Genomic DNA, 27,445 nt, shown 5'->3' on the forward strand with positions numbered 1-27,445 from the left:
TACAGAAGTTGTGGAGACATAAAATCATAAGGCCCTGCTATTGTCTTGTGCAGGCAAATATGACCATTGTTATTTACTGTCCCCTGACTCAAAAGATTTTCGCAATGCCTTACCCTGCTGTTTTGGGGCTTGCGTGTGTAGGGACCTAGCATCATCATCTTGGTGACTTCCGAGCATACAGAAATAACCATGAGAAGTGATATCTGAGTCCTGCGTCAGATGGACACAATTTCATAGAGATCTGACCATTAGAAGCATATTATCCCTTGAATCTAGTGTTTGGGGATTAGAGCATTTTTGCTAACAGTTCATTCCTAATCTATTTAATCTTATGCTTGAAGGATATTAGTAATTTGAGTATGTGTCTAGAGTTATATTTTTTCTTAAAGTTTTTGGAAAATATGCTCCCAAACAAAGCTGATGGTGGTGGTGGAAGTAAAGTGGGGATGGGTTGAAAGAGTTGAACAAATGTTGACATTTAGGTAGAAAAATAGGTTTCTGTTATAATGAAGGGTAGAATTTCCCAGTGGCTTAGAGCTCTTACTTGAAGGAACTCATTTTGTAAATTATACAGAAATGGCAAAGATTTCTTGGTGAAACATTCTAGACTCTGAAAGTTGTTTGTGAAGGAGTAGAAAATTTTAATGAAAGCTGAAGAGTACTAACCTCTGATGGTAAAGTATGTTTTACTTCATATTCATGAACTTGGAAATTCTGTTTCTGAAATATTCCTTACAAATGTTAAGGGTATTAATAGAGATAGATTTGCTGGTAACATAACTGTTAAAGTGCTGATCAAAATCATTGCAGAAAGTGATTGTGGTTGAACCTACTAGGAATAGAGAAATTCGTCAGGCTCTCATTATTATAACATGTTCAGATAATCAGAACTGGAATGGCAGCTCTTAATTTTTAGCTTTGGGGAAGAAAGAGGAATAAAAAATTGTCTCTGAAATCGCATGGCAGGAACTGCTATAGCACTATTGAAAAGATTGTATCCGGCGTTTAGCCTCACATGAGGATATTTGCATTGAAGTGTCCCATAGCATACAACTAAAGCAGGTGATAGACGTTTGAAGCTGGAGTGAGATCAGGGCCAAATACAAAATCATGCGATTGAGTAGCAAATGTGAGAAGAATGCAGTGACTTTAGATTTATTAGTTACCTACGTTTTGTGATTGGTGAATCTATATTATGAAGGAAAATGATTTTATATTTGGCCACATCTGTTACCCTCTCCTTTTCAAGAGTTTCTATCTTTAAATTTTGTGGGGTAGTAGTAGTGATCTGCTTACTTTTCAGCTCTTTTCACTGCGCGTTTGTTTCAGTTTTTGGTTTGCTGTTTGATTAGAATAATGTCTGACATAGAGTAAGCATTTCAATATTAATAATTGTTGGTTTGTTTTTTAAATTACTGATATTTCTGTTTTCTGAATTTCTGAAGTTTTGTTGCAATTTTTTCTTTTCTCTTTATTGTCTTTATTGTTGGTTTATGCCTCAGAGTTCCTTTAGTATTACTAAATTGACTTTTGGACAAGAAGATTAGGTAAACTGGAACTGTTCATCCCTGCCTTGTTTTAACCAGGTACTGCAAGTGTGTTGTTTATTTAGCTAGTTCTTAGTGATATTATGGAGTCTAGTGTGTTAAAGATGTCTTGGAAAATTATTTACTGTGAATACCTTGTGGCTCAAAGTGTGTAGGATTTGACAAAGGTTGTCTTCTTGACAGTAATATAAAGGGTCACTTAATGTCAGCTGTAATCATACAAGTGCTCTGTGGACTGCACTACCAAGGTTACACAGTGGCAGAGCAAGTATTTGAAGTTATTCTACACCCAAGTCCTTTGCTCTTTCTTAAATGTCAGATTGTTTCAGCTGTATCAGTCAAATGAAGATAGATTAAAAATACTGGTTTCAAAATTAATTTTAAGAACAGAAAATGATCACTGATTTTTATTACAAATCTTTACATTCATTCCAAATGGCTTTGAGGCAGTGTACTTATTGTAGTTTTTTTGTTTTGTTTTTTGTTTTTAAGTGAAGGTAGAAGGGAACTTGGTAGGAAAAATAAAATTAAATTAATGGAAGTTTAGTATTCAAAATGTAATAATGCTTTTTACTAATGGCGGAGTAGAGTATTTATATTTGTAATTTCACAAGTAGTATGGTGAACATTAAATCTCACAATTTTTGTAATTCCATAAGGAATGATGCTGTAATGAACCATTAAGTTAAATTATGCCCAAGAATGTGTAAATGCTAGAACTTGAGATATGAACCTTGGCAGCCTGATTATAAGAGCATGAACTCCTAGTTACAGTACTAAAGACAGCCTTGCTCACTTTGAGTATAGACTAATACCTGTGATGTTTCAGGGATGTACATTGATTTTTTCCCAATTCCAGGGTAGGTGACACTATGTAGAAACAGATTCAAAGAGGCTAAGTAACTTCTGAGGCTGTATAGCTCATTATGATGGAGATGGAAATCAAACCCACATCTTCCTAATTCCAAGCTTTGTGTTCTTTTCAGTGTTCCATGTTTGTATGTGTAATAGAGGTTTTTGCAGTTAATGTAAGTTTTTTTAAGTGCTCTCTCTGAAGTGGGGCTTGAACTCACAACCTTGGGATCAAAAGTTGCATGTTCTACTGACCAGGCCAGCGAGGTGCCCCTAATGTAATGTTTAACTGGATATTGACATGCTTTTGATAATGTTTTTGTTTTTTGCAGGGATTTATCAAAGATGTTCATGAAGACTCCCTCACAGTTGTTTTTGAGAACAAGTAAGTCATTTTTTAATTGATAGAGATCTTAAAGATTGGTTGTGCTAAATTTGTGTTTGCTTCTGGGTGTTCTGATTGCCAGTAGAAAATGATTTTGCTTTTGGGTGGGGTCTTTGGTTGTTTGATCATCTTATAAGTTCAGGTAGTTTTAGTTTTGATAACTTTTCACCTCTTTTTCTTCCCACAGTATACTTGTTACTTTTTTCATGACTTTTTTTTGTAAAAACTTAATGTGAACATGAATTAGTATTTTTTGCAAAAATCAGATGGCACAAATGGGATTATACTATGCATAATTCTTAAAATTCCGGAATGTTGAAACCATGTTGTCGAAGGCCTCCCAAATGGCTGCTGGTTTGTATTGGGCCGCCTTTAATTTGATCTTGATATTAATTAGGAGTATCAGTTTTATAGTTGTTGTAGGGCCTAGGCCTTGTTTAAAAAATGTGAAAGATGGGCACCACGGTGGCTCATTCGGTTAAGCTCTTCGGTTAAGCTGCTGCCTTTGGCTGAGGTCATGACCCTGGAGTCCTGGGTTTGAGCCCGCATTGAGGGGGAGGGTCCATACTCATCAGGGATTCTGCCCATTCCCCTGCTCTTAATCCTCTCTTTCCCAAGTAAATGTGAAAGTATGTTGGGCTTGTTTCAGAAGAATTGTAAAGGAGCACTGTATAATTGAAGGTCAGAAGATGTCTTCAACTTTCACTTTTAAGCTGCTTCTGGAATGGCCTGAAGAGAGATCTGCCCAGCAGCTGTTGCGTGTAGAAACATGTGTTGGGGTAATTCCTGTCTTTGAGCAGCTGCCATTTAGATAGTAATGGTGAAAAGAAAGCACTCAAAAGTCTTGTTTCGTGATGTTTTGCACAGCATCTTCAGTTGGAAGTCATAGGAATTTATTTGATATTTTATGTGCTAGTGTACCTCCCAGGCATATGAATGACCTATTAGAGTAGGGAGGAATTTTTAATTTTATCAACCCAGTTAATACAGTATGACACAAAAAATGTTAGTTAAGAAATAGCTAAGTTCGTTTTAATTTGGTCATATTTGCTATCAAGATAGAAGTCAGCTTTTCCCAAGTTTTGATATTAACGTGTATATTCATTGCAGAAAATGTAAATTCTGTGTAAGAAAATTAAATCTTGAAATTCAGTTATGTAAAATAACAGTAATTTTCTGCATTTCTGTGAACATGTACACATGAATTATGAAGTTAATATTCTGTAAGCTCTGAAATTCTGTTCCTTTGATAAGTCATATACTTGTAAGATTGTTTGAAATAGGTTGGTTGCACTACTGTTTATTGACAGTGGAGATGTGACATTATTTCAAGTCTAAATTATTACTCTGAACTTAGCCTATTTCATTTTTAGAAAACTGTACGTACTGTTACTTTAGGATGAGTAATTTGGATGATTATACATAACTAATATTAATGATGTTAATTTATGAACTTTATCAAGAGTCATGCAAAAATTTTAACAGACTAATTACTTGGAAAAATATGAATGAAGCTTGCTTTTCATTAGGGAAAGCTAAATGATTTTTTTTTTTTAAGATTTTTTATTTATTTATTTGACAGATCACAAGTAGGCAGAGAGGCAGGCAGAGAGAGAAGGGAGGAAGCAGGCTCCCCGCTGAGCAGAGAGCCCGATGCGGGGCTCAATCCCAGCACGCTGGGATCATGACCTGAGCTGAAGGCAGAGGCTTTAACCCACTGAGCCACCCAGGCACCCCTTGGGAAAGCTAAATGATTAATTCAAATATACACCACTAAGCATAGACTATGGCTTACATATTAGGGGCTTTTCGAATAATCTGTTTCAAAATTGTTAATTCCTTTCCTCATCTTTCAGCTGGCAGCCAGAGCGCCAGGTTCCATTTAATGAAGTTAGATTACCACCACCACCTGACATAAAAAAAGAAATTAGTGAAGGAGATGAAGTAGAGGTATGTATTTTAAGATTTTAAGTTTAATTTTTTTGTGTGACTTTGTTTTAAATAATTATACTTTCAGGAAGATCTGTTTAGCTGATAGTTTCACTGGTCTTTCTGTTGTTAATTGGCTGTGTAATATATATAGCAGGGCTTGAGTTTTGGAGTCAGTTGGGATTCATGTCTTAGCTTTAACATTTTTAGCTTTGTGTCCTTGGTCAAGTTTCTTTACCATGAAAATAATAATTTGGGAGTTAAGAATGATAGTGTATTTGAATTGGTTTGTATAGAATATGGCACAGAGAGCTGTGTGGTGTTGGTTGCTGTTTTCCTTTTTGCTGATTACTTTAAAACTTTTCTTGTACTTTTTTTCTTAGTATCTTTATAATATATTAATAGTTATCCTTTATTGTGATCATTAATATAGTTGATACATAAAAATGTGAAATATTGTAATACTCATACAGCCTTGTATACTTTAGAAATGTTCAGAAGATTTTAAAAGTACAGAAAAACAAAAAGGACTAAATAGGAATTACATGAGAAGAAAAAACCACTATTCACTGTATTTGTCATTCACAGGCTGTCCCCTATTTTTAAAAATAAAAGTGGAATCATATAGTGCTACTTCTTTGTACGTTGCTTTTTTCACACTAGTAGAGTTTGGATATCTATTTCCAATATGTTAATGTTGTTAAATATGCCTGATGTTAGGTGAAATGAAACATGGAAGTAATTGTCAAATAGAGGTGTTGTGAGTCTGTTGGAAATAGGAAACTTGTGATTTTCAAGAAATTGATGTAATTCCTTCAGGGTGCGCTAATATGCTAAATATGTTTTTCTAGTTTATGTAGGGTCGGGTTGGGGGATCTGGAGGTATAGGAACACTTAAACAGATGAAATAATCTGTCTAAATGTTTTTATAAGCACTTAGCAGTATGTACTCTGCCAGACAGTGTTCTTAGTCTTGGCATATGAACTCATTTAGGTATGTTTTTTACTTTTTGTAAATTCTAATGGTAAATTTCGAGTTCCTATTAATCGTAGATGTTAATGTGCTAGGAAACCAAAGAATGGTGGCACTTTTAATTCCTGGTAGCCTAAATTCCTTTCCATTCTGAAATTTGGCCTAGATTTTAATTACTTGCTCTAAATTCACTAGGAACCCTTTTGCTTTTGCTAAATCAAAGTTTGTTATGACTTAATGGTGTTTTTTCTTTTATAGTTCATATCCACCAAAAGTGGAAACTTAAGGACTTCTTTCTAAGGAGCTCTGTAACTGTAGTCTAGGTGTGATGTGTATTTGTGTCTTTTAGGGAAGTATCATAGATGGTATGGGAAGACACAGGGAAACAAAGTGGCGAAGCGTTTGCAGTAAATTAAGGAGTGTGAAATAGGCTGCTGGTGGGTACTGTGAATTGTAGCTGTGATGCTGCTGATTACTACTGTACTTGTTCACTTGGACTTTAGACTCCAGTGAAAATGTTTTTCTCAACAATGAATCCTTTTCTAATCAACATCTTTTTGTAGGGAGGGGTAAAAATTTGTATCTGTTTCAGAAGTTTTTTCCTCTGGAATTCTTGTGATGAGTCAGGTCAAGCAAGGAAGGACTTCGTTTTGGAAATGTTCTGGAATTAGAAATGTGTGGTGGTTAGTTGTGAGACTAGTGCTTTTCATAGTTTTTAAATTTTTCAGATAATGATAGTGTCAAGGCTCAGATTAAAGGAAAAACTTGGTGGTGTGCTTGTAGTGTTGTTACATTGTGCTTTCCCCTGTCTCAGACTAAGAAGTTCCTGGACCATCTTTTTTGCCTGCCTCCCCAGCTGTATACAAAATATTGGTGTAAGAGATGGAATGATTTGGAAATTGATGATTGCAGAGTGTTTTCTTTCGCATTGTGTTTTATGGTTCCATTTTGGTGAAGTTTGCTCCTTAAATTGTGAGAATCATTATCTGAAATTAAGATGTCATTTTTTTCTACTTTTGAAAAATTTGAAAATTCACATAAAGAATTTTAAAATCGATCTTGCCACCCACAGATTTTAAATTTTTGAAACTCCTTACTCTTTTTTAAAATTTTTTAAAATTTAAATTCTAGTGTCGTTAACATACAGTGTTTGATTAGTTTTAGGTATACAATATAATGATTGTGTAGGTTTATATGTGTTACTCAGGGCTTATCAAGGTAAGTGTGCTCAAAATCTCCTTCACCTCTTTCACCCATTCCCCTACCCATTTCCCCTCTGGTAACCTTCTGTTCTCTATACTTACAAGTTTGTGCTTTGGTTTGTCTTTTTTTTTTTCCCCTTTGCTTTATTTCTTGAATTCCACATATGAGTGAAATCATACGGCATTTGCCTTTCTTTAACTTGCTTATTTTGCTGAACATTATTCTCTCTAGCTCCATCCATGTCGTTGCAAATGGCAAGATTTTATTCTTTTTAATGGCTCAGTAATATTCTGTTGTGTGTGTATCTGTGTGTATACACACTCACCCCACATCTTTGTCCATTCATCAGTTGATGCACACTAGGGCTGCTTCCATAGTTAGGCTATTGTAAATAATCCTGCAGTAAACATAGAGGTGCATATATCCCTTTGAATTAGTGTTTCTGTATTCTTTGCGTAAATACCCAGTGGTGTGATTACTGGGTATTTAGGGTAGTTCTCTTTTTAATCTCCTCCCCCTTTAAATTGTAATAAAGTTTATTGTAAAAAATGAAATGATACAGTATTATATAAAAAACGAACTTTCCTCTTTGTGTAGATATGCTTGTCTGTACACTCTAGCTTAAATCTCATTTACGAGAATTGTGTTTTTCTTTGCATTTTTAAAGAATTTAAAGTTAAATTGGGAATATGTTATATATTTGTGATTTCTGTATTCAGTCATTTGGGATATAATAGACATTTTCATGCTGCACATAACAGATTTACTGGATTCTTTCTAACCACCCCATAATAATTTTTAGTACAGATGTATCATAATTAGAAATTAAAATTACTGGCAGATTTTTTGCTGTTGCCAAAAAATAAACCCAGAGTAATGTCCTAAAGTAAACCGCTTTTCTGATTGTATGGAAAATAAGTGGTTCACTTGCTAAATTGGAGGCGTATATATTTAAAATTTTGATGGTACCAGAACATACAATTTTGTCCTCCAAAAGTGCATTTTGATTTACTACTTTATACTTTTGCTAATATATGAAGGTGTTTGTTTCCTCATAGATTGACTGGCTGGGTTGTTAAGTTGTAAAGTTTTATAAACCTGGTAACAGGAAAGCCGATGTGTTGAGTGTTTATTTCCTTTATCACTAGTGATATGGAACATCTTTTAAATTAGTTTATTGGCTGTAAGCCCTTTGTTCTATGCATTTTGTGTGTTTTTGTTTATGTGGATTTTGATGTAGGAAATCTTTGTATTTTATGGATAATTTTTTATCTGTGGTGCTTTCTCCTGAACAGGTATAAAGTTTATTTAATGGCTTTACCCATGAAGCTTATTTTATTCTAGTCTGCTAAGTTTTTGGTGTGGCCTTCAGGATACTTTTTTTCAGTATTTCTACAAGTGTGGTCTTTTTTGTTTTAAGGAGTATTTTTTTGTTGTTTTGTTTTGTTTTTTTAAGCTTTATTTTAGAGAGGGTGAGTGGTGTGCATGTTAGGGAGGGGCAGAGGAAGAGTGGGACAGAGAATCCTAAGCCAACTCCCTGCTGAGCGTGTAGCCTGATGTGTGGGGCTCCGTGCCACCACACTGAGATCATGACCTGAGCTGAAATCAAGAGCCAAACACTTAACCATCCGAGCCACCCAGGCTCCCCAGGAGTATTTAGGTTTTTAATCTAACTTGATACTTTTCTCTAGGCAAATTCATTGCACAGTATATTTTAGTATATTAACTTAAGTCATCAGCCACTGTTTCTGTCAGTCACATACCATATAGCATTAATAACAGTTGACGCTTCTATAGCACTAACATGTATAAGCTATAACTGGCTTTTTAAAATTTTAAGATTTTATTTATTTGAGAGAGAGAGTGCGTACTTACATGTGCAGGAGCCAGAGGTGGGGGTGAAGTGGGTTGAGGTGGGTAGAGGCAGAGGGGAAGGTACAGATCTTCTTCCCCCAACCCCCAAGCAGGGAGCCCTACCCAGTGCTCAGTCGGAGGACTCCTGGATCATGACCTGAGCTGAAGGCAGATGCTTAACTGACTGAGCCACCTAGCACCCCCAACTGGCTTTTTAAAAATATTATCTGAGTTTGACATAACAGTTTCTTGAGGGCCTCTTCTAAACTCTATGAATACTTACTAAGCTTTCCAAGGTCACACAGGCTGAAGGCTGGGAAACTGAGAACCAGTTCCAGTTTTTGACTTGAATGTTATTCTCTGATACATTACACTATATTCATAGGGTGTTGTCAGTTTTGTGCCAGACTCAACAACTCTTGTTCTTTTATACCTCTAAGAACCCTTCCTCTTTTAAGAAGGGAAAGGTGACTTTGATTTGGTCATCACTAATGGATTTAGAACAAAAAAGATACAGGAGGGAGCTTTTTATCGAGTCTCTTCAGTCATTTATTTAAAGTTCAGTATGACAGTTTCTTTCTTGTAAGTCAGGAATGGTTGAATTTTGACAATTTCATATGGTTTATCCTAAAATTTTACTACTGTAAAAATGTTGGGCTACTTGAGGTTCATCTTTCTAGTCAATATATGGGGCTTACATGGAATTATAGAACATAAATTAGTGTCATGGTCTAATGTCCTTAAGGAAACACTATATGATTTATAAGAGGAAGAAGATTTTGAAAGGTTTAAAATCCAAAGCCTTATTTTTAAACCTCTTAGTGGCTTTTTCTTTGACTTTTTAAAAAAGTGGCATATGTTTTAAGATCTTTAACATTTGATAGAATAAAATTTTTTCAGTAAGTGCTTGCTTTGCTGACTTTGCTAACTTAAGATTGCTAAGAAAGGGGCGCCTGAGTGGCTCAGTTGTTAAGCGTCTGCCCTCAGCTCAGGTCATGATCCTGGAATCGAACCCCGCATCAGGCTCTGCTCAGTGGGAAGCCTGCTTCTCCCTATCCCACTCCCTCTGCTTGTGTTCTCTTTCTCTTTCTCTCTGTGTCAAATAAATAAAATCTTTAAATTGCTAAGAAAATGCTCACCTTGTGAAATTGGAAATCATGGGAAAATGATTTCTTTAAATTTTCTTAAGGTGCATATATAATATAGTATTCTGGGATATTGGAAGTGCAATAGAGAATGTTTTTTTCACCAGTGATTTCACATGTGAAGTGTTTTGTTTATTATAGATATGTGCTTTGTTCAGGAAGTTAGTACATGAGCTCACACAAACACATTCCATAGGAAGGCTGACACTGAAGCCAGTATATAATTCTACAAGGTTTTCAAGGTTTTTCTCTTGGGTTTAACATACTTGGTTTAAAAACTTTTTTTTTTTTTTTTTAAATGGTGCTTTCTGGTTGAGATAAGAATTGTCAGGTTTCTGTTCTTGTGGCATAAACCTTTTTTTTTTTTAAATGGTGAATTGTCAGACATTATGTTCATATGTCGTTATATTTCAATTATAATGTTGGGATAGATGCCTTGAGAGAAATAAGAGTAATAAGAATAATTTGAGATAAGAGACTCCCATATCTGAAAATTTAAGAAAAACTTTTTTATTTACTGAGAGAGGGAGGGTGGGGGTAGGACCTGTAAGCCTGTGTGAGATGGGGGAGGGACATAGGCAGATGGAGAGAGAGACTCTCAGATTCCATGCTGAGGGTCCCAATGGCGGGCTCATTCTCAGGATCTTGAGATCATGACTTGAGCTGAAATCAAGAGTTGGATGCTTAGGGGTGCCTGGGTGGCTCAGTCAGTTAAGTGTCTGCCTTCTGTTCAGGTCATGATCCCAAGGTCCTTGGATCAAGCCCCTCATTGGGCTCCCTCCTTAGTGGGGAACCTGTTTCTCCCTCTCCCTGCTGTTTCCCTTGCTTATGCTGGCGTTCACACTTGAGTGCGCTCTGTCAAATAAAAAAAATCTTAAAAAAAAAAAAAGTGTTGGATGCTTAACCAGCTAAGCCACCCAGGTGCCCATCTTACCTTAAAATTTTTAAAATTCAATATTTTTTTATTCAAAAGATGAAGATAGATGTAGTTTCCATTCTGCCTTTATTATTTATTTTTTGAAAGATTTTATTTATTTGACAGCACAAGAAGGTGGAATGGCAGGGAGAAGGAGAAGCAGGCTCCCCACTGAGCAGAGAGCACCGATACGGGTCGGGGATTGATCCCAGGACTTGGGATCATGACCTGAGCTGAAGGATGCTTAACCTACTGGGCCACCCAGGCGCCCCTCTGTTCTACCTTTAAAAAAGGTCTCAATTTGATTCTTGCGACCAGTCTGAAAATTTTATCTATCTATAATTAGTCTTTCTTATAATGCCAAGTTTACAGTTAGTCTTAGGGCTTGGGAAATTTGCGTATGTTTAAAGAAGAGGTAAACATTCTTGATTGTTACATGGGAAATGGCTATTTTCCAAGACTTTAAACCCATTTGTTAAAAGTATCAGCAACATAGTTGAATGAGAAAGTACTATGTATAGGTAGATAAATCACCTCAGTGTGTTCTAGATGTTAAACTTGCTTTCCTAATGTACATTTTCCATTTCTTCATGATAGGTTATAATTGTAATGAGATGAAATAGTGAATATAGAGGAACAAATAATTATAAAACTGGCTGTTATGATTATTCAGTTTAATGGTTAATATTATTTAGAAATACTCTTTTCAGTTAATTTGGTGAAAACTGGTAAAAAAAAATTCTGGTGTTCATATTTGGTTGTGACTTTGAAAAGCATAGTTAAACATTAACTTGGTTGAAAGGTTAATAACATGACTATAATTCATCTAAGTAATAATACTTTGGTTGTGTGTTAGAATTTAGAGGCCCTTTTGTAGTAGGGTTTGACTTGGAGTTATTTGTCAGAAAGAACCCTGAAATAGAACTCTGGAATTTGATTTTTCATGTTCCATTCTCCACTCCATGAAATTGGACTTCTTCAGCCTGAGTACTGTTGTGCTTTTAGGTCTCTCACAGGTCCTCTTTGGTCTTTTTTTAAAGCTCTTCCTTGGATTTGTAGAAACTTAGAATGTTAAAACAATGAGGGCTATTGCTTTAGAGTGTGATTTGCTCCTTGGGAATAGTTTGGTAATTTAGAGTCTGAATAAAAGTAATTTCTTTGAGGTGCTCCTGCTCCAGTGATGGAGTCATAAATACAGTGATCAACATCAGGGACACAGTATACTATGGCACAGTTTTAATGCATCATTAAAGTGATTTTTTATCGTGTAAGATAAACTGTTCATTTTGGAAAGAATGTGATTTGACCCACTGCATTCAAGTGGAGCCTAATTCATAGTGTTTGATTCAAACTCATGAACTTGGATTTAGTTGGCTTTATGAGAATGACTTTGTCTTTCAGTGGTAAAGTTTTTAATGAAGCTTACAGAGGTAGATGTAAGTATGAAATGAAATCCAGAATTTTAATGTTCAATGAGAGATAAAGCTTCAAGGCAGTCCAGAATGATTTATTCTCTTTATTTGGTGGTAAGCTCACATAGGAAGTCACATTCCTAGAAAATTTTATTTTGGTGAAAGTAGAATTAGAGCAAAGGGATTTAGGTAGTTTAAAGACCCATTCTTCCTCTGCGCCCCCCCCCCCGAAACTTTTAAGACACCCATTCACTAGGTACCAACAGATACTCCAGTCTGTTTAGCTGAACTTGCCTTTCTGAGATAGTACTTGGAATGGGCATTTTTCCCTCTTGTTCTTAGGGGTTTCTTTTAATCTGCAGCATACTGAGGGAGAATGGTCATCAGCACTTAACATTTGCTTCCGGTGGGCCATTTCTAAAAAAAATTTAAGTCTGTTTATGTATAATTTCACTGAAGTTAAGAATAAAAGGATGCTGATGGTCAACATTAAGTATCTTAATGAGCATTTAAACATAGCAAATACAGGGGTGCCTCGGTGGCATAGTCGGTTAAGCATCTGACTCTTGGTTTTTTGCTTAGGTTGTGGTCTCACAGTGGTGAGGTAGAGCCCTGTGTTGGGCTCCATGCTCAGAGCAGAGTCTGCTTGAGTTTCTCCTTCTCCCTCTAATGCCTCCCCCGACCCCGAATAAATAAATCTTTTTTGAAAAAAAAAACAGCAAATACAAATTTTTATGCCATATTTTCCTGGTTTTGATTATCTATATATAAATGAGTACAGGTCTCTAAATACTGCTTACTGCTCATCAGCTGTCATGCATAAACGCAGATTAAATTCTCACAAATACTGATAATCAAATTTAAAACACATCTAGTAAGTTCTAGTTTATCATTTCATTCTGGTTCATCTTATACTTGGGTTATCAGAATGTACTTTAAGAATGTACTTTAAGAATATTTTGGAACTCTTAGTGGCTTCTAATTTTATTGAACATAGCATAGTTACCTTTGTGCTATAATTATATCATTTTCATATTTAACCAGTTGCACTGACTAACCTATTGCATTTTTGCATGTCTTCATCATTTGTTTCTTTCTAGTCATCTTTGTATACACAGCTGCCTTTGGCATTTGCCCACTTGTGAGCTGTATGGGGGTACATTTTGGTGTACAGTCATAAAATATGAAAGACTATGGTCACATGTCCTTTTAGAAAACTATAATGGTCCCGAGTCTCGTTGCATGATTTTGTATGATGAAGTCACAGTTTGAATGATTAACTGGGTGAGGATATTAAATTTCCTTTTTCTTCTTAGAAGTATATTGTTTGGGAATATTCATCATCTAAAGGCTTCATGGTGGGAGATTCTGCTTGTAATTTCACATTCATCATTAGAATCTAGAGTGCTGTTGTCTGTCACTGCATCAATCCAGATTCCTCTAATAATTGTGAAAGCCCTTCCTCTGTAAATTTTGTCTTTGCAGTTAGGGGTGGAAAATTAAAAACTGTGAATTCTTAACTGTTCAGTGAAAACCAGAAGCAGACTGCAAGAATTGTGGCTCCAGTCTTTTTATACTTTCTTGAAAGACTATGCAGTAAAGAAACCAGGATGATGCAGTAGTAACGCTATATTTCACTGTTGTGTTCTTTTTCCAGGTGATACCATCATTCTCTCTCTCTCTCTCTCTCTCTCTCTCCTTTTTTTCCTTTTTTAGCCTTTTTAGAAGCACAGTTGGGAATAATTGATGAATGATGATGAAATAGTGAAGTGTTTCAAGATATAGGAAAAAAACCAAGATCATTAGATTTCCCTCTAGATTTATAAGAGGTTCCATGGATACATAAAATAATTGCAAGATAGAATGAATTTTGTTTTATTCTAAAGAAAATAAAATTTATTGTTTTTTGGAGACCAAAAAGATAAAAGTTACAAAACAGATTTGCTCGTAAAGAATTGCAAAGCTAAAATTGAGTCCACTGGAGCCTGATTGGTATGTAGGTCTTTTTTTCTGATCATGGTGCACAGTGAAGTTGATGTGAGATTTTGGCTTATTCAATTACATTTCCAGTATTCCCCCACTTCCAAGATTACTCTCAGATCACCTCACTGAGCCTTTGGGCTTTCCCCCAAAACTAGAGGTGTTAACATATATTGATAGATTTCTCTACTCTGTGGACGCATTCTTAATATAATAAAGATTTTAATGTGGTTCTTCTTGTTTGTCTCTTCCCACACCCCTTTCCCCCAGTTTTCCACATACTGAAAACATATCAAGATGCTGTATCATAAGAAATAACTCTAATCCCTAAGGAAAACTTCTCTAATGTGTTATGTTACAAAATACCTGATAATTACAAATACAGAGGATATAAGATAATTTTTTTTTTTTACAGAAGAGGTTTGTAAGATTCTTATGTACCGTGCTACATGTACTAAATGTGTATAATTTAAATTTTTATTGGTCAGCTGAACAATTTTAGTGCATTTGATTTAGGCTCTTCAGGAAGGAATCTAAATTCTAAATATCATATCCTTGAAGGTTTTAAAATTGGGTTTCTTGGGACGCTTGGGTGGCTTAGTTGGTTAAGCAGCTGCCTTCGGCTCAGGTTATGATCCCAGCGTCCTGGGGTGGAGTCCCACATCGGGCTCCTTGCTTGGCAGGGAGCCTGTTTCTCCCTCTGCCTCCATCTGCCAGTGCTCCCTCCCTCTCTCTCTCTGACAAATAAATAAAATCTTAAAAAAAAAAATGAATTGGGTTTCTTTAAGAAAACTGTTCTTGATTTCAGCATCTTAGAAATACTGTTGTGAGATTTAAAATGTCTTTAGTAATTTCTAGCTTATCCTTGTGTCTGATACTTGAATCATCACAGTGCAGTGCTTAAAAGTGAACAGGATTGACAGAAACTGTGAAAGAACTCGGTTTTACACTATGTTAAACTGCCTTGTGAAGAGCATTCTTTAAAATAATATTTATGTTTGGAGAATCTCCTGAATTTGGAATTAGATTTCCAAAGAGCCAAATTGCCTCAAAAGGGTTCATTTTATTTTTCAGTAGTAAAGTTTAAACAGACATGACTCTTCTATTAAGTTATGGTTAACTCATTAATTTTAGTGCAGTGACATTTTTGATTCTAGAATTTAATGGGATTTGGCATTTATCATAAGTCATTGTAATGTTGAAATCTTCCAGGATGAATGGATAAGGGCCTTTTTTTCTCTTCTCAGGTATATTCAAGAGCAAATGACCAAGAACCATGTGGATGGTGGTTGGCTAAAGTTCGAATGATGAAAGGAGAAGTAAGTGATGTTTACACTTGGTTTGTGACTAGTTTCCAAAGAAATACCTCAACTGGTTTTTGTAAATGTTACTTCAGTTCTTAGTTTTGTTTCTGAACTCCTAATTTGGGAATAGTTGATCATATATTTAAAAAATTCATTAGACCTTTTATTTTTATTTGTTTTCTGAGTTTGCAAACCTCAAAGCTTCTCTTCAGGGATACGCTTCAAGCATGTTAGGACCACCAAGGTTAATGCTTGTAAGAGCCTATAATCTAGTTTAGGCAAATCAGATTGATGTAACTAAGCTGTGCTTAGTATTTGTGCCACAAGGGGGAGGGTCTGCTGGTAAGCTGAGCAAGGCAATTAGAACTTCATTTAAAAGCTCATTATTTTTGTTCAGATGGGATTTTTAAAGTATTTTGATGTCTTTTAGTTTTATGTCATTGAATATGCTGCTTGTGATGCCACTTACAATGAAATAGTCACATTTGAACGACTTCGGCCTGTCAATCAAAATAAAACTGTCAAAAAAAATACCTTCTTTAAATGCACAGTGGATGTTCCTGAGGATTTGAGAGAGGCGTGAGTAATTTTGTTTACTGTTGAATTGCTTTGTGAATTAAGAAGATTTTTTAGTGCTACAAAAATCTTTTTCCCAGACACCCCAAAACTTCTGATAGAAAATCATTTTAGTAAAGTTTTAATGGGTAGTGTCAAAATGAAATACTTAGTTTGCATTATAATTGCTTTCTGGTTTAATCTGTTATTTAGGTCTTAAATACGAATCAATTTTTCCCTAGGTGTGCTAATGAAAATGCACATAAAGATTTTAAGAAAGCAGTAGGAGCATGCAGAATTTTTTACCATCCAGAAACCACACAGCTAATGATACTGGTAAGATAACTACATGTTTAAGGTAGCCAGGGGATATTTCACAGGTTTTATAATTAAATATTTGAAAAGATAAAAACTAACTTGGTGTGCAGTAAGTTTGTTAATACATATGGAAGAAACGTTTTTCACAGCTATAAAATGTTAATTTCTGTCTTTTGTGGAAGAAAAAATCTTAATAAGGCATTTTGAACAACATGGTATTATGAATGTGTGGGATCCTGGATCCTCCCCTGCCCTCCTAACCCCAATCATAATTTGAATAGCAGAACTAAATAATGGAATTCAGAAAGGGGATTGGGGAGTAGGATTACCTTTGGGAGGGGGAAATGGTGGGGAGAGAAGTGTAGTAGATGAGGATCAAGGAAGGTTTTATGTGGAAGGTTCTTGTTTGTATTGTCTTGAAAAATAAAATTATTTTGAGTGATTAACTTGTTTGTTTATAGTCTGCCAGCGAAGCAACTGTGAAGAGAGTAAATATTTTAAGTGACATGCATTTGCGAAGTATTCGTACGAAGTTGATGCTTATGTCCAGAAATGAAGAGGCCACTAAGCATTTAGAAGTAAGTGGGTTTATCAGAGTTTTTTTGTGTGTCCCATTTAGTTTCATAAGTATATTAATCAAGTTCCTTGGCTTAAACTACTTGACTATTAAAAGGCACCTTGGGACCTGTTTTGTGGCTGATTCCAGGCGTCATTGTGCCCTTAGAGCAATTTTTTTTTTCTGTTACTTTCCCCAAATAGCTTTTGTTTGCTAAATACCTATTGAGTTTTTTGTTAGGGCATAGATAACAGGTGCCAAAGAACTTAGAAACTCATTAAGGATATCCAGTAGAACTATATTACTAGTTTTTCTTTACTCTGTCCTTAACCTTTTTTTTTACTACCCTGTCAGCTGTTATTTATAACACACTTCCATTAGTTAACTAGTGCACTATAGTAACTATTAGGTAAGAGGAGAGGAGGACACATAGCATGTAGGTTTTAAAAAAGAGCCTGTTGTTGCTTTTTTATCCCATCCTAAGGTATTCCTCTGTTTTCTCCTATTCTTCATTGCCACACTATTGGAGAACTTATATCAGTAATTCCAGAAAATTGTTTTAGAATTAACTGTTTTCTGTGATCATGATTAAATAGACTTACCGAGCTGTTTTTTCCCCTTCTATTATGTGATCCCAAAGGAGTATCCTTTAATTTTTTCTTAGTTTTTTTAAACATTATGGTAAATTACAACTTAAGATTTACCACCTAACCATTTTAAAGTGTAGAATTCAGTTGTGTTAAGTCTGTTCATGTTGTTAATCAACCAATTTCCAGAACTTTTCCTTTTGCAAAACTGAAGCTATATCCACTAGACAGCAACTTCCCATATCCACCCCCCCAACCCCTCAGGCAACCACCATTCTACTTTTTGTTTCTATAAATTTGACTACTCTAAAAATGTCATGTAGGTGGAATCATAGAGTATTCATTTTTTTTTTGTTAACAGCTTACTTCACTAAGCACAGTGTCCTCAATCCACATTGTTGCATGTGTCAAAATTTCCTTTTGAAGGCTAAATAATTTTGTATACATATTTTGTTTATCTGTTTAGTGCACATTTGGTTTGTTTCCACTTGATGATTATGACTACTACAAACATGGGTATATGAAAAACCATGTCTGTTTTTGATCTTTTGTAATATAAATTTTAATGTACCTCTTTTCCTAGTGCACAAAACAACTTGCAGCAGCTTTTCATGAGGAATTTGTTGTGAGAGAAGATTTGATGGGCCTGGCAATAGGAACACATGGTAGTAACATACAGCAAGCTAGGAAGGTTCCTGGAGTTACAGCTATTGAGCTAGATGAAGATACTGGAACATTTAGAATCTATGGAGAGGTAAGCTAATGTCTGTCCCCCATCTCAGTAACTTTATTTAAAGAATTTTTTTGTTATTAACTTTATTATAACTTGCTTGATTATATATTATTTGGAATTTCAGTTTCCCAGTGAAATAGTTTTAAAAATCAGCCCCAGTAACCATTATGTGTGTGCAGGTAGATTGAAGAACTGTTGTATTATATGGGTCAATAAAAGATTTATAAAGTATTTAATATATACTGTTCTCGTAGTTTAAGGAACTGCTTCTGATTTTAACTCAGTTTTATGTGCACTACAACTAATTTGCTTTTTTGAGTGCTTACTGTGTCAGACACTGGCAGCTGTGAATAGCATATAATAGAGGAGCTTTTGAAGAACTTGAGTTTGGATAATATTTTGTCACTGGTTAATTATGACATTTGTGTGAATTGGAAAATAACAAATCTGAGAAATAATTCAGATTTTCCTTAAGACCATGCCTCACATTAGAATAAGTGGATGAGGTTTTTAGGGTGATGATTTCAAGTCTTAACTTCTTTTTTTTTTTTTTTTTTTTTTGTAAAATATTTATTAGAGGGGGTGTTTGGGTGGCTCAGTTGTTGGGCATCTGCCTTTGGCTTGGGTCATGGTCTCGGGGTCCTGGGATCAAGGCCTACATTGGGCTCTCTGCTCTGCGGTGAGTCTTCTACCTCACTTTCCCCTCTGCTCTCCTCCTTTCTCTATTAAATAAATTTTTAAAAATCTTAAGAAAAAAAAAGGATATTTATGAGAGTGTGTGCTTCTGAGTTAAAGAGCACAAGTGAAGGGGGAGGGGCAGACAGAGACAAGCCAACTCCTTACTGAGCAGAGAGCCCAGTCCATCCTTGCAACTTTGGATCATGACCTGAGCCTAAGGTAGACACTTAACCAATTAAGTCTCTGAGGCGCCCCTCACATCTTGACTTTTCATGCATAGTTCTTCTCATGAAAAGTCGGGTCATAAAGTGAATTAGTAGAGGCCTGATTTTAAAATTTTATTTCTGAAACCTTTGGAGCTACACTACCCGATTGGAATCGTCTCTACCAAGTGAGTGAACTTGGAGAAAGTTACTTAACTTCTCTGCACAATTTTCCTGATTTTAAAATGAAAATAGTTGTGCTTACATTACAGTTTGAGGATTAAAGATGCTTAAAAATTTTTTGTGTTATATGACATGATGGGTACATGATATACTTCATCTATGGGTTTTTAAAGAACACACAGTAAAAGTGGAAGGTAACTTCCTGAGAACTCTAGATTCCCTGTAGAGAGGCTCCCTTCTCCGGTCTTCCAGTCTTTTAAAATTATACCAGTTAGAAGTAAGGAATTTTAATCTTATCAGTAGGTACTTTTTAAAAGTATCTCCACAAAAACAGCTTTTAAAATAATTTATGTTGAGAATGAGAAAAAAAGTCTGACGGTGTAGACAATATGATTAATTTGTATTTAACATTCACCTAGAGAAACTTAACATGGGAGTATGGACCAAATATATTTAGGATTGGGTTAAAATTTGGCTAACATAAGTAAGGTAAATTCTGTTCTCTCAACTTAGGGTTTTTTCCCCCTTCTCTTAGAGATATTCTAATAGTATTTTTTTTCCCTAGCCTCTTAATAATTTTTTTTTTCTTTTTAAAGTACTTCATGAATTATTTGACCTGAAATGTCACTTTAGTGGGCTGAACAGAATCTTGTACTAGAACATAATAACTCAGAATTTCTCATTTCTTGTGTGTGTGTTTTTTTTTGTTGTTGTTATTTGGATTGGGGTTTTCTTCAGGATTGTATTTTATGTTTATTTTCTTCTGCAGAGTGCTGATGCTGTAAAAAAGGCTAGAGGTTTCTTGGAATTTGTTGAGGATTTTATTCAGGTTCCTAGGAATCTTGTTGGTAGGTATTTCTACTAAATGTTAAATAGGTTAAATGTTATTACTAATACAGCAATTTAATTGAAATTTAATCTTGTCTGATACTGTATTTTATTTATAGTTACATGGAACATTTGATAGCCTTACTTGGTTTCTATTTTTAGTAAAGTAGTATGTGACTTGTATCTCATTATTATCATATGATAAAGTAAAGATATTTCCTTCTGTACAGGGTGACTCGCTAATAAGACCCATGATTTTTGTAACAGTTCGTCATTACATTTTTTAAAAGCCATTTCACCCCTTGGGCTTGCTCTTCTTATTCACTTAATGTGTTTTTATCACTCATATGTCCATCAGAATTGTCATAGTATTTTTTGAGAAGGTGTTTGTGATATTTTTTTTCTTTTGTTTAGTGCAGAAGAAAAAAGTAAGAGTGGAGTAACAATAGGGTAATAAACTTCTACACAGTAGGCCCTGAATAAATAATAATTGGTTGTTGCAAAGGCATAGAATAAGGTAAGAAGTCATGGGTAGGAGAGAAGAATGGTGATGATGATAGGAGGGGAGGTTTCATTTTTAAGTTTCTGACACCATTAATGGATATTATTTACCCATGGGCTATAAGTTAAATGACAGTATTTTGAGTGTGAAGCTGTAGTTAAGGGAGAGTTACAGCTTGGTATGAGTTGTTTAATAGCTTTGTTATTAATATTCTCTACATCGGTGTTATCTGTCCTTTTAAATGCTGTTTGAGACAAACGGAAAAATTTTGGTCATATATTAAGTAAATACTCAGTGATTATCCTAAACCTTTAATAAAAAAGTAAGCATTAACATAAAGCAGAGACATTTACTAGGAGGGGCTTGAGTTTTTGTCCACTGCTGTGTCTCATGAGTTTCTTGACCCCAGTAAAACAGGGCCTTTTGGACTCCATTTATATATAATTAGGCCTGTTTTGCCTTTTGGAAATGATTTTTTGCTATATGTGTTCTCTTGGTCAAACCCTGTTTAAAAAAAAAAGTTACAGAAAACCCTCCAGAACTTCCACTTTAAAAAGATGTTTGTTTTGCCTAGTTAACTTAGTATACTCTGGGGCAATAATACTCTGGGACAAGAACTTGGACAGTTTCTTGGTATTCAACTGTTCACCTCTTACTTTTCCCAAGCACTTGTATAGGTGTGACATACTGCCAGATAAGTACGCTCCATATTATTGGTTCTTGTTCACTGTAGATTGAACTGCTGGGGAGATGAGATGTTAAAATTGAGTGTAAGCTTGAAGTATTTTTGTATAATTCTAACAAATGATTATAGATACAAAATATTATCAAATGTTTATCATTGTCAAATGAAATCACCTTGGACAAGCTGCTTTTGAAAACAAATCCCCTATTTTCTCTAAGTCACAATTATTGACACCCATTGGTACTAACATTGTGGTTTCTGCTTTACAGAGCATAATTTAACTTAGGTTTCTTCACCTGTAAAACTGTTTTGGAGATGAGGGTGTGAAAGGAAATCAGGGTTCTTTCCAGTGCAGCAGTTCTGTAGAAGATAGCCTTGGTCTTAAAAGAGTTTTTGGTAGTGCTAATTTTGAGTAAAAATTCCTGATATTTCAGATATAAGGAAATTGGTTATTTTTGTAGTTCTCTGGTTTTTCTCTTTATTCATTTACCTGTGCAGTGATGTGAGTACTTGTCATATCTCTTTTTTCCTCTACTCTGTCTTGGTTTGCTTTGGTGAGTTGGGTTATTTGGGACTCTTCAGAAAATAGATATTAGCAGCAACTAGTATATGTTGGTGAAAAACTCAAAGGTAGCATAACGATTTCTTGGTTGTTGTATATAATAATACTACATTTCCCTCCAAAATGTTTTATGGGTGAAGCAGTCTTTTGAAAAATAGTACATTTTTAGTCCAAGTGAAAAAGAAAAAGTGGACTGAGGAGTAAAAGGGAATGAGGACTACTTGGTGGGTAAGTTCGAGAGAATTCTCTTACACGTTCAGGTTCTACGGGTTCTAGACCCTGACCATTTCCACCCCTCCTAAGTCAGGTGAAAAATATTATGTGAACATTAATTTAAAAATGAATTGAAACTTTTCACCTCCTGGAAGCCTTCCTTAATCACTTCTTTACTCTGTCCCTTCAGCATTTATGCTCAGTGCTCAATTTATACTACAGGTGTGCTTCAGTTTGTCAATATGCTTTGGAATTTAATGGAAATGATCAGTTAAAATATTGACGGTCTCTGGTGGGACTAAATAAAACTTGCAGGTAGGTCCCTGCCACAGACCCCAGAAGGGTGATGGATGTGCACTCACCACTGGTATAGTTCATAGAAGGAAGGGGCAAAGATTCTGGGGGAGGGATTATGATACATCAGTCTGATTTTTGTTTTTTCGAAAAGACATTTGCTTATTTTTAGCAGGGTCAAGGATGGAGTTGCTGCTTGAGCTTCACTGTGTTAACAATGAAGGTTGCTTTTATATACTGCTGCTAGGGCTGCTCAGAGAAGACCTACATCATGTGAAGTCCCTGTCCTACTCTATTTTTTCTTTGTACCTCTTCAATTGCTGCTGCTTTTAAACTTAGGGTTATTAATGGGGAAGGAGTTTTAAGAATAGGAATAGAAAATCCTATAATGGTGTCTTTCCTGTATTGACCCATTTGCTCTTGCTATTGTTGTTCCCTTATTCTTTAATGGAAACTATTTTCTCAAGCATGTGATAGGAATAACTTCCATTTTAACCTCTTTCAACCAAAATTAATTTATTCTGGAAATAGACTGCTGATTTAGTTAAAGAAGAATGAGGGACTTGGACTTAATAACTTTTATAAGGGATACATCTATTTCATACGGGGAAGGTTACCTGAATATTTACTTCTGTTACCAGGTAACACTGTCTAATACTGCTTTGCTATTTTACAAGTTTGCTGCCTTTGTAAGAGTTAACTTCCTAAGGGGAAGAGAATTTTCTAAAAGTTTCTCTTTTAGTTATCGGATACTTAATAACTGCTGTTTGACACACTTAAATGTTAAGTGTGGAGAAGGTAAATAATTTGGATTTTATGTCAGTGTATCATATTTCATATTTAGGAAGACTGCATACCATAAACATACTATATGTATTTGTATAGCTGTGAAGTACTTAAAAACTGTGAAGAATGTTAAATGCAAACATTTTATTTTGTTGAGGAGTATTCATTTTAAAAGTGTCTTTAAGTTACAGATGTGTTGTGGATGAATAGCAACTTGAATATGAAAGCAAGACAATTTAACTTAAAAACACAAATTGGTGTGATTAATGCCAAAATAAGTGTTTCGTTTGCCTTTATTTATATGTCCAAGTTTTGGAATGGGTTGCATTGATATTTTAAAAATACAGAAATGACATAGAGCACATTAAAAAAATGTTTTAGACTTGGAAAATGACCTAAGTGTGAGCAGCATTGTCAGTCCTAGTTAATAATAGCCTTAGGCATTCTGAAGAGAAGGAAGTTTCAGATCAAGGATAAAATTCCTCTTTAGTTTTCAGGGTGAATATATTGAGAGTAAAAAGATGGAGATTTGTTTTTTTTTTTTTAATTTGATAGCAAAATTATTGGGGCTGATACCGGAAGGATTAGCAGTACTGGTTTTAACTTACTGTTATGTTTTTTTCTCTTATTAAAGGAAAAGTAATTGGAAAAAATGGCAAAGTTATTCAGGAAATAGTGGACAAATCTGGTGTGGTTCGGGTGAGAATTGAAGGAGACAATGAAAATAAACTACCTAGAGAAGATGTAAGTATTATGTGTAATTTAACTTGTCTTTTGCTTGCTGTTCTTTTTTTTTTTTTTTTGGTAAACTGTGTTCTATTCTTGGCTGATTAATAATGTTATTTTATATTTTGGAGATCATTTTGGTGAGTTATATCTAGTCTCTGATGCAGTGGGTTTTTTTTTCTTTTTTAAAAAATTTTGTTCCTTATATATTCTTTCCATGCTCAAGAAAACAAGTCTTTCAGTTGTGAGCCGTGAGAGCTTGGTTGGTTTCTCAGTACTTCAGTAAAAAGCCAATTTTTGATAGAATGGTTTCAGTTTGAGAATTTTAACAGTTTTGTACTTAACAAAACAGTTTGTTATAAAGGAATTCTTAGTAAATAACCATGTACTTAAACCTTTTTTAGAATCTGAAAACACCGATCATTTCTTAATTGAAATCTGTAACCTTTTATGTTGCTATTAATTGTGACAGCAACTTTCTGAAATTTCTTTTCCCGTCTCTTCTCACATGTTCATGTTTTGTCTACAGTGCTGTTCTTTACTCCTCAAGCATAACTTTTAAGGATATCTTAACTTTAGTGGCTCCAGTGGCTTAAACTTTGTATGCCTGTGAGTGAATATAAGGCAAGGATTTTCTCCCAAATGATCTCTCAGGATGCAGTTTCAGTTTTGCACAATGGATTATTGCTTGGAGAGCTCGTTAGCCTGTTGGAAAGAACGCGTCTTCCCTAGAAGAATGAAAACTGGTCAGATTAGCCCAGATAACCTCATATCAAGTATTGGATGTTATAAAGATGCCTATTAAGGAGCCACTTCCTTTATTCCTTTTAATTAGAATGTAGAGACAAAAAAAAACAAATGAGGGGCGCCTGGGTGGCTCAGTGGGTTAAAGCCTCTGCCTTCGGCTCAGGTCACGATTTCAGGGTCCTGGGATCGAGCCCCGCATCGGGCTCTCTGCTCAGCGGGGAGCCTGCTTCCTCCTCTCTCTCTGCCTGCCTCTCTGCCTACTTGTGATCTCTGTCTGTCAAATAAATAAATAAAATCTTTAAAAAAAAAATGAGGAGAAACACATGACTTAGTATTACAGAAGTGAGTACTTGAGCTGAGATTGGTTTTATCCTACACTGCTTCCAAAATTGCCATAAATCTCAAGTAACCTTTACTCTTAAAGCAACCCTCCCCCCCCTTGCCTTTGAGAGGAGTATTAAAATTGAGGTGTCATTAAAATTCAGACCTTTCCCCTTTAATAAACCCCCTAATTTTAGTGTATAAAAGAATGGTGATCCATTTGGCATACAACCACTCCATAAAATTGGCTTGGATACCAGATGTTTATTGGTCAGGGCCTTATATGAGTCAACTATAAATTTCTTAGTTTGATAGAGTAACTGCTCTTCTCTTAGATTAATTTATCCCTAGTTGCTTTCCAGTATTTAACACTTGTTGCAAAGCTAATTCTTTGAAGTCTTTTTTCATAAATAGGAACTTTTGTGTACTTTACTGTTTGTAGTTTTGGTTATTGTTACCCCCGTTTCTGTGCCAGGGTTAAGAAACTTAAATGCTTACAGAAATCAAGCAGATTATTAAATGATGAAGCAGGTTGGACTATACAAGATACAGGGATAAGAAAATACATGGTCTCTTTCTATAAAAGAAGCAGATGCTGCTTAGCTTTAATCTGGTTGCTATATCTTTCGATATTAAGAGAAGCTGGAAACTTACAATAATATACAAAATTTAAAAATTTTCAGAACATTGCATGTTAAAACAAATTTGAAGGTTGGTATTCACTTATTTGGGGCCACCGTTTCATAATTTAAGCTGTCAAAATCCCCTGACAAGACTGTTGATAGCTTGTTTACGCTGAAGTTTTTGGTGACCACCTTTAGCCAGAGATGACCTTTCCCACTTAGGTATCATAGCAGTTACTGTCTATATTATTACGTATTGATTTTCTCTCAACCTTAAATTTTTTGTTATCTTACCAAGCCACATTATGAACTCTGAGATCAAGAAATAAAGTCTGAATTCCCAATATTCTCTTTTTTCTCTGGCCCAATGACGTGTATGTACAGAGTTAGATACTTTCTCAATATTTTCAATCCATTTTTAAGATTGGATTTGAGTTTTTCATTAAAAGGAATATACTTATGTAAAAGTTAGGGTATAGTGTGAAAAGTAAATGTGTATCTGTGTCCTGTATGTGTATCTCTCCTGTCTCCATTGTGTCTGATAGAATTTAGACTGTTGTTGGTTCCCTTTTCATGTCTTTATTTTGCTACTAAAAACAGTGCTGCAGCAAATATCCCTTCACTGGAGAGTAAATTCCTGGAAGTGGGTTTTTTAAAAGATCAAAGGGTAAAAGGCATTTAAATTTTTAGACCTTAGTTTTCCCACACATTCTTTCTACCAGTGTCAGAAATGGGTCTATTTTCCACATACTTGCCAATAGAGAGTTTTAATTAGTGCCATTCCAGAAGGTATATATGTTATCTCTCTATATGCTTAAGACATTTGAATTTTTTTGTTAAGCAGCTTGTCTTTTGCATATTTTTTGTCTTTATTACTAAGTTGTTAGAAGTTTTGCATTTTAAGGAAGCTAGTCTTTTTTTATTTGTAACAAATACTACTTCTTTGATTATTTACCCAATATAATTAAAAAAATTTTTGTTTGTTTTAGATTTTTGCTGTATGACTTAAGATTTTCTGCATTTTGTCCTGCTTGGCAAGATATTTCCTACATGTAGATCATTTAGAGATCCATTTATATTTCATTCTCCAGGTTTTTTAAAAGTGTGTAAATTATTAACTCCCAATGGGAATTTTTTTGAGGGGGTGTAAGATATTAGAAACCAGGGATCCTGCTTTATTTTTCTGAAGTGCTAGTTGGTAATGTCAGTGCAATCTATTAAGTATAAGTAATCATTTATTAGCATTCTTTTTAAAAATCTAGAAATTTCACTGAAATAACTTTTAGAAACAAATTTGTATATTCAGTATTAATCATTTACTCTTTAAAATTTTTTATTATGGCTCAATAGTAACCATTAAAATATTTTGTAAACTATGTGTCTTTAAGGTTATGTTCTTACCTGTGCTTTTGTCTGGAGGTAACTGTTGGTGATAGCATCTCAATTTCAGGGTCAAGGTGCATTGTATTTCTCTTATTCCTTGCAGATAATCTGTCTGGAATGATTTTCCCTTTTGTGCCTACTTGGTAAAATTCTATTTGTTTTTAACATTTACTTTAATAATGTTCTTAGGAGTTCCCCTTAAGTTTCCAGATCTGGGGTGGCATAATCCAAATTCTGTTTAATATTCCTGTGTTTTTCATTGATACCACTAATGCTATGCATAATTCAGTAATGTTTAGTATCTTTTCTGAGATTGTGATTGCCTTTAAAATGGGGGCTTTGTTTTATTTATCCTTTTTCATTAGTGTAGATTCGGGCAAATAACAAGTAGTTGTTACTTGGAATTAGGTAACTGGATATGAAATTGGCTGACTCATTTGCTAACCATCTGACTTTGGGCAG

The 27,445-nt window shown here is 34.9% G+C and overlaps 1 protein-coding gene across 8 annotated transcripts in view; it reads left to right on the plus strand.

Annotated features, from left to right (window-relative positions):
- The window catches only part of FXR1 (FMR1 autosomal homolog 1), a 60,310-nt gene that overhangs the window by 16,802 nt on the left and 16,063 nt on the right, over positions 1-27,445 (plus strand). For all 8 annotated transcript variants that reach the window (XM_080804170.1, XM_080804174.1, XM_080804171.1 and 5 more), the window contains exons 2-10: positions 2,732-2,784; positions 4,641-4,734; positions 15,444-15,515; positions 15,931-16,079; positions 16,298-16,391; positions 16,835-16,951; positions 18,100-18,270; positions 20,083-20,161; positions 23,818-23,927. In XM_080804170.1, coding sequence (XP_080660296.1) covers positions 2,732-2,784; positions 4,641-4,734; positions 15,444-15,515; positions 15,931-16,079; positions 16,298-16,391; positions 16,835-16,951; positions 18,100-18,270; positions 20,083-20,161; positions 23,818-23,927 — 939 coding nt within the window. The remainder of the gene's footprint in view (positions 1-2,731; positions 2,785-4,640; positions 4,735-15,443; positions 15,516-15,930; positions 16,080-16,297; positions 16,392-16,834; positions 16,952-18,099; positions 18,271-20,082; positions 20,162-23,817; positions 23,928-27,445) is intronic.

The sequence above is a fragment of the Martes martes genome, assembly GCF_963455335.1.
Source record: "Martes martes genome assembly, chromosome: 1".
NCBI classification, from domain to species: domain Eukaryota; kingdom Metazoa; phylum Chordata; class Mammalia; order Carnivora; family Mustelidae; genus Martes; species Martes martes.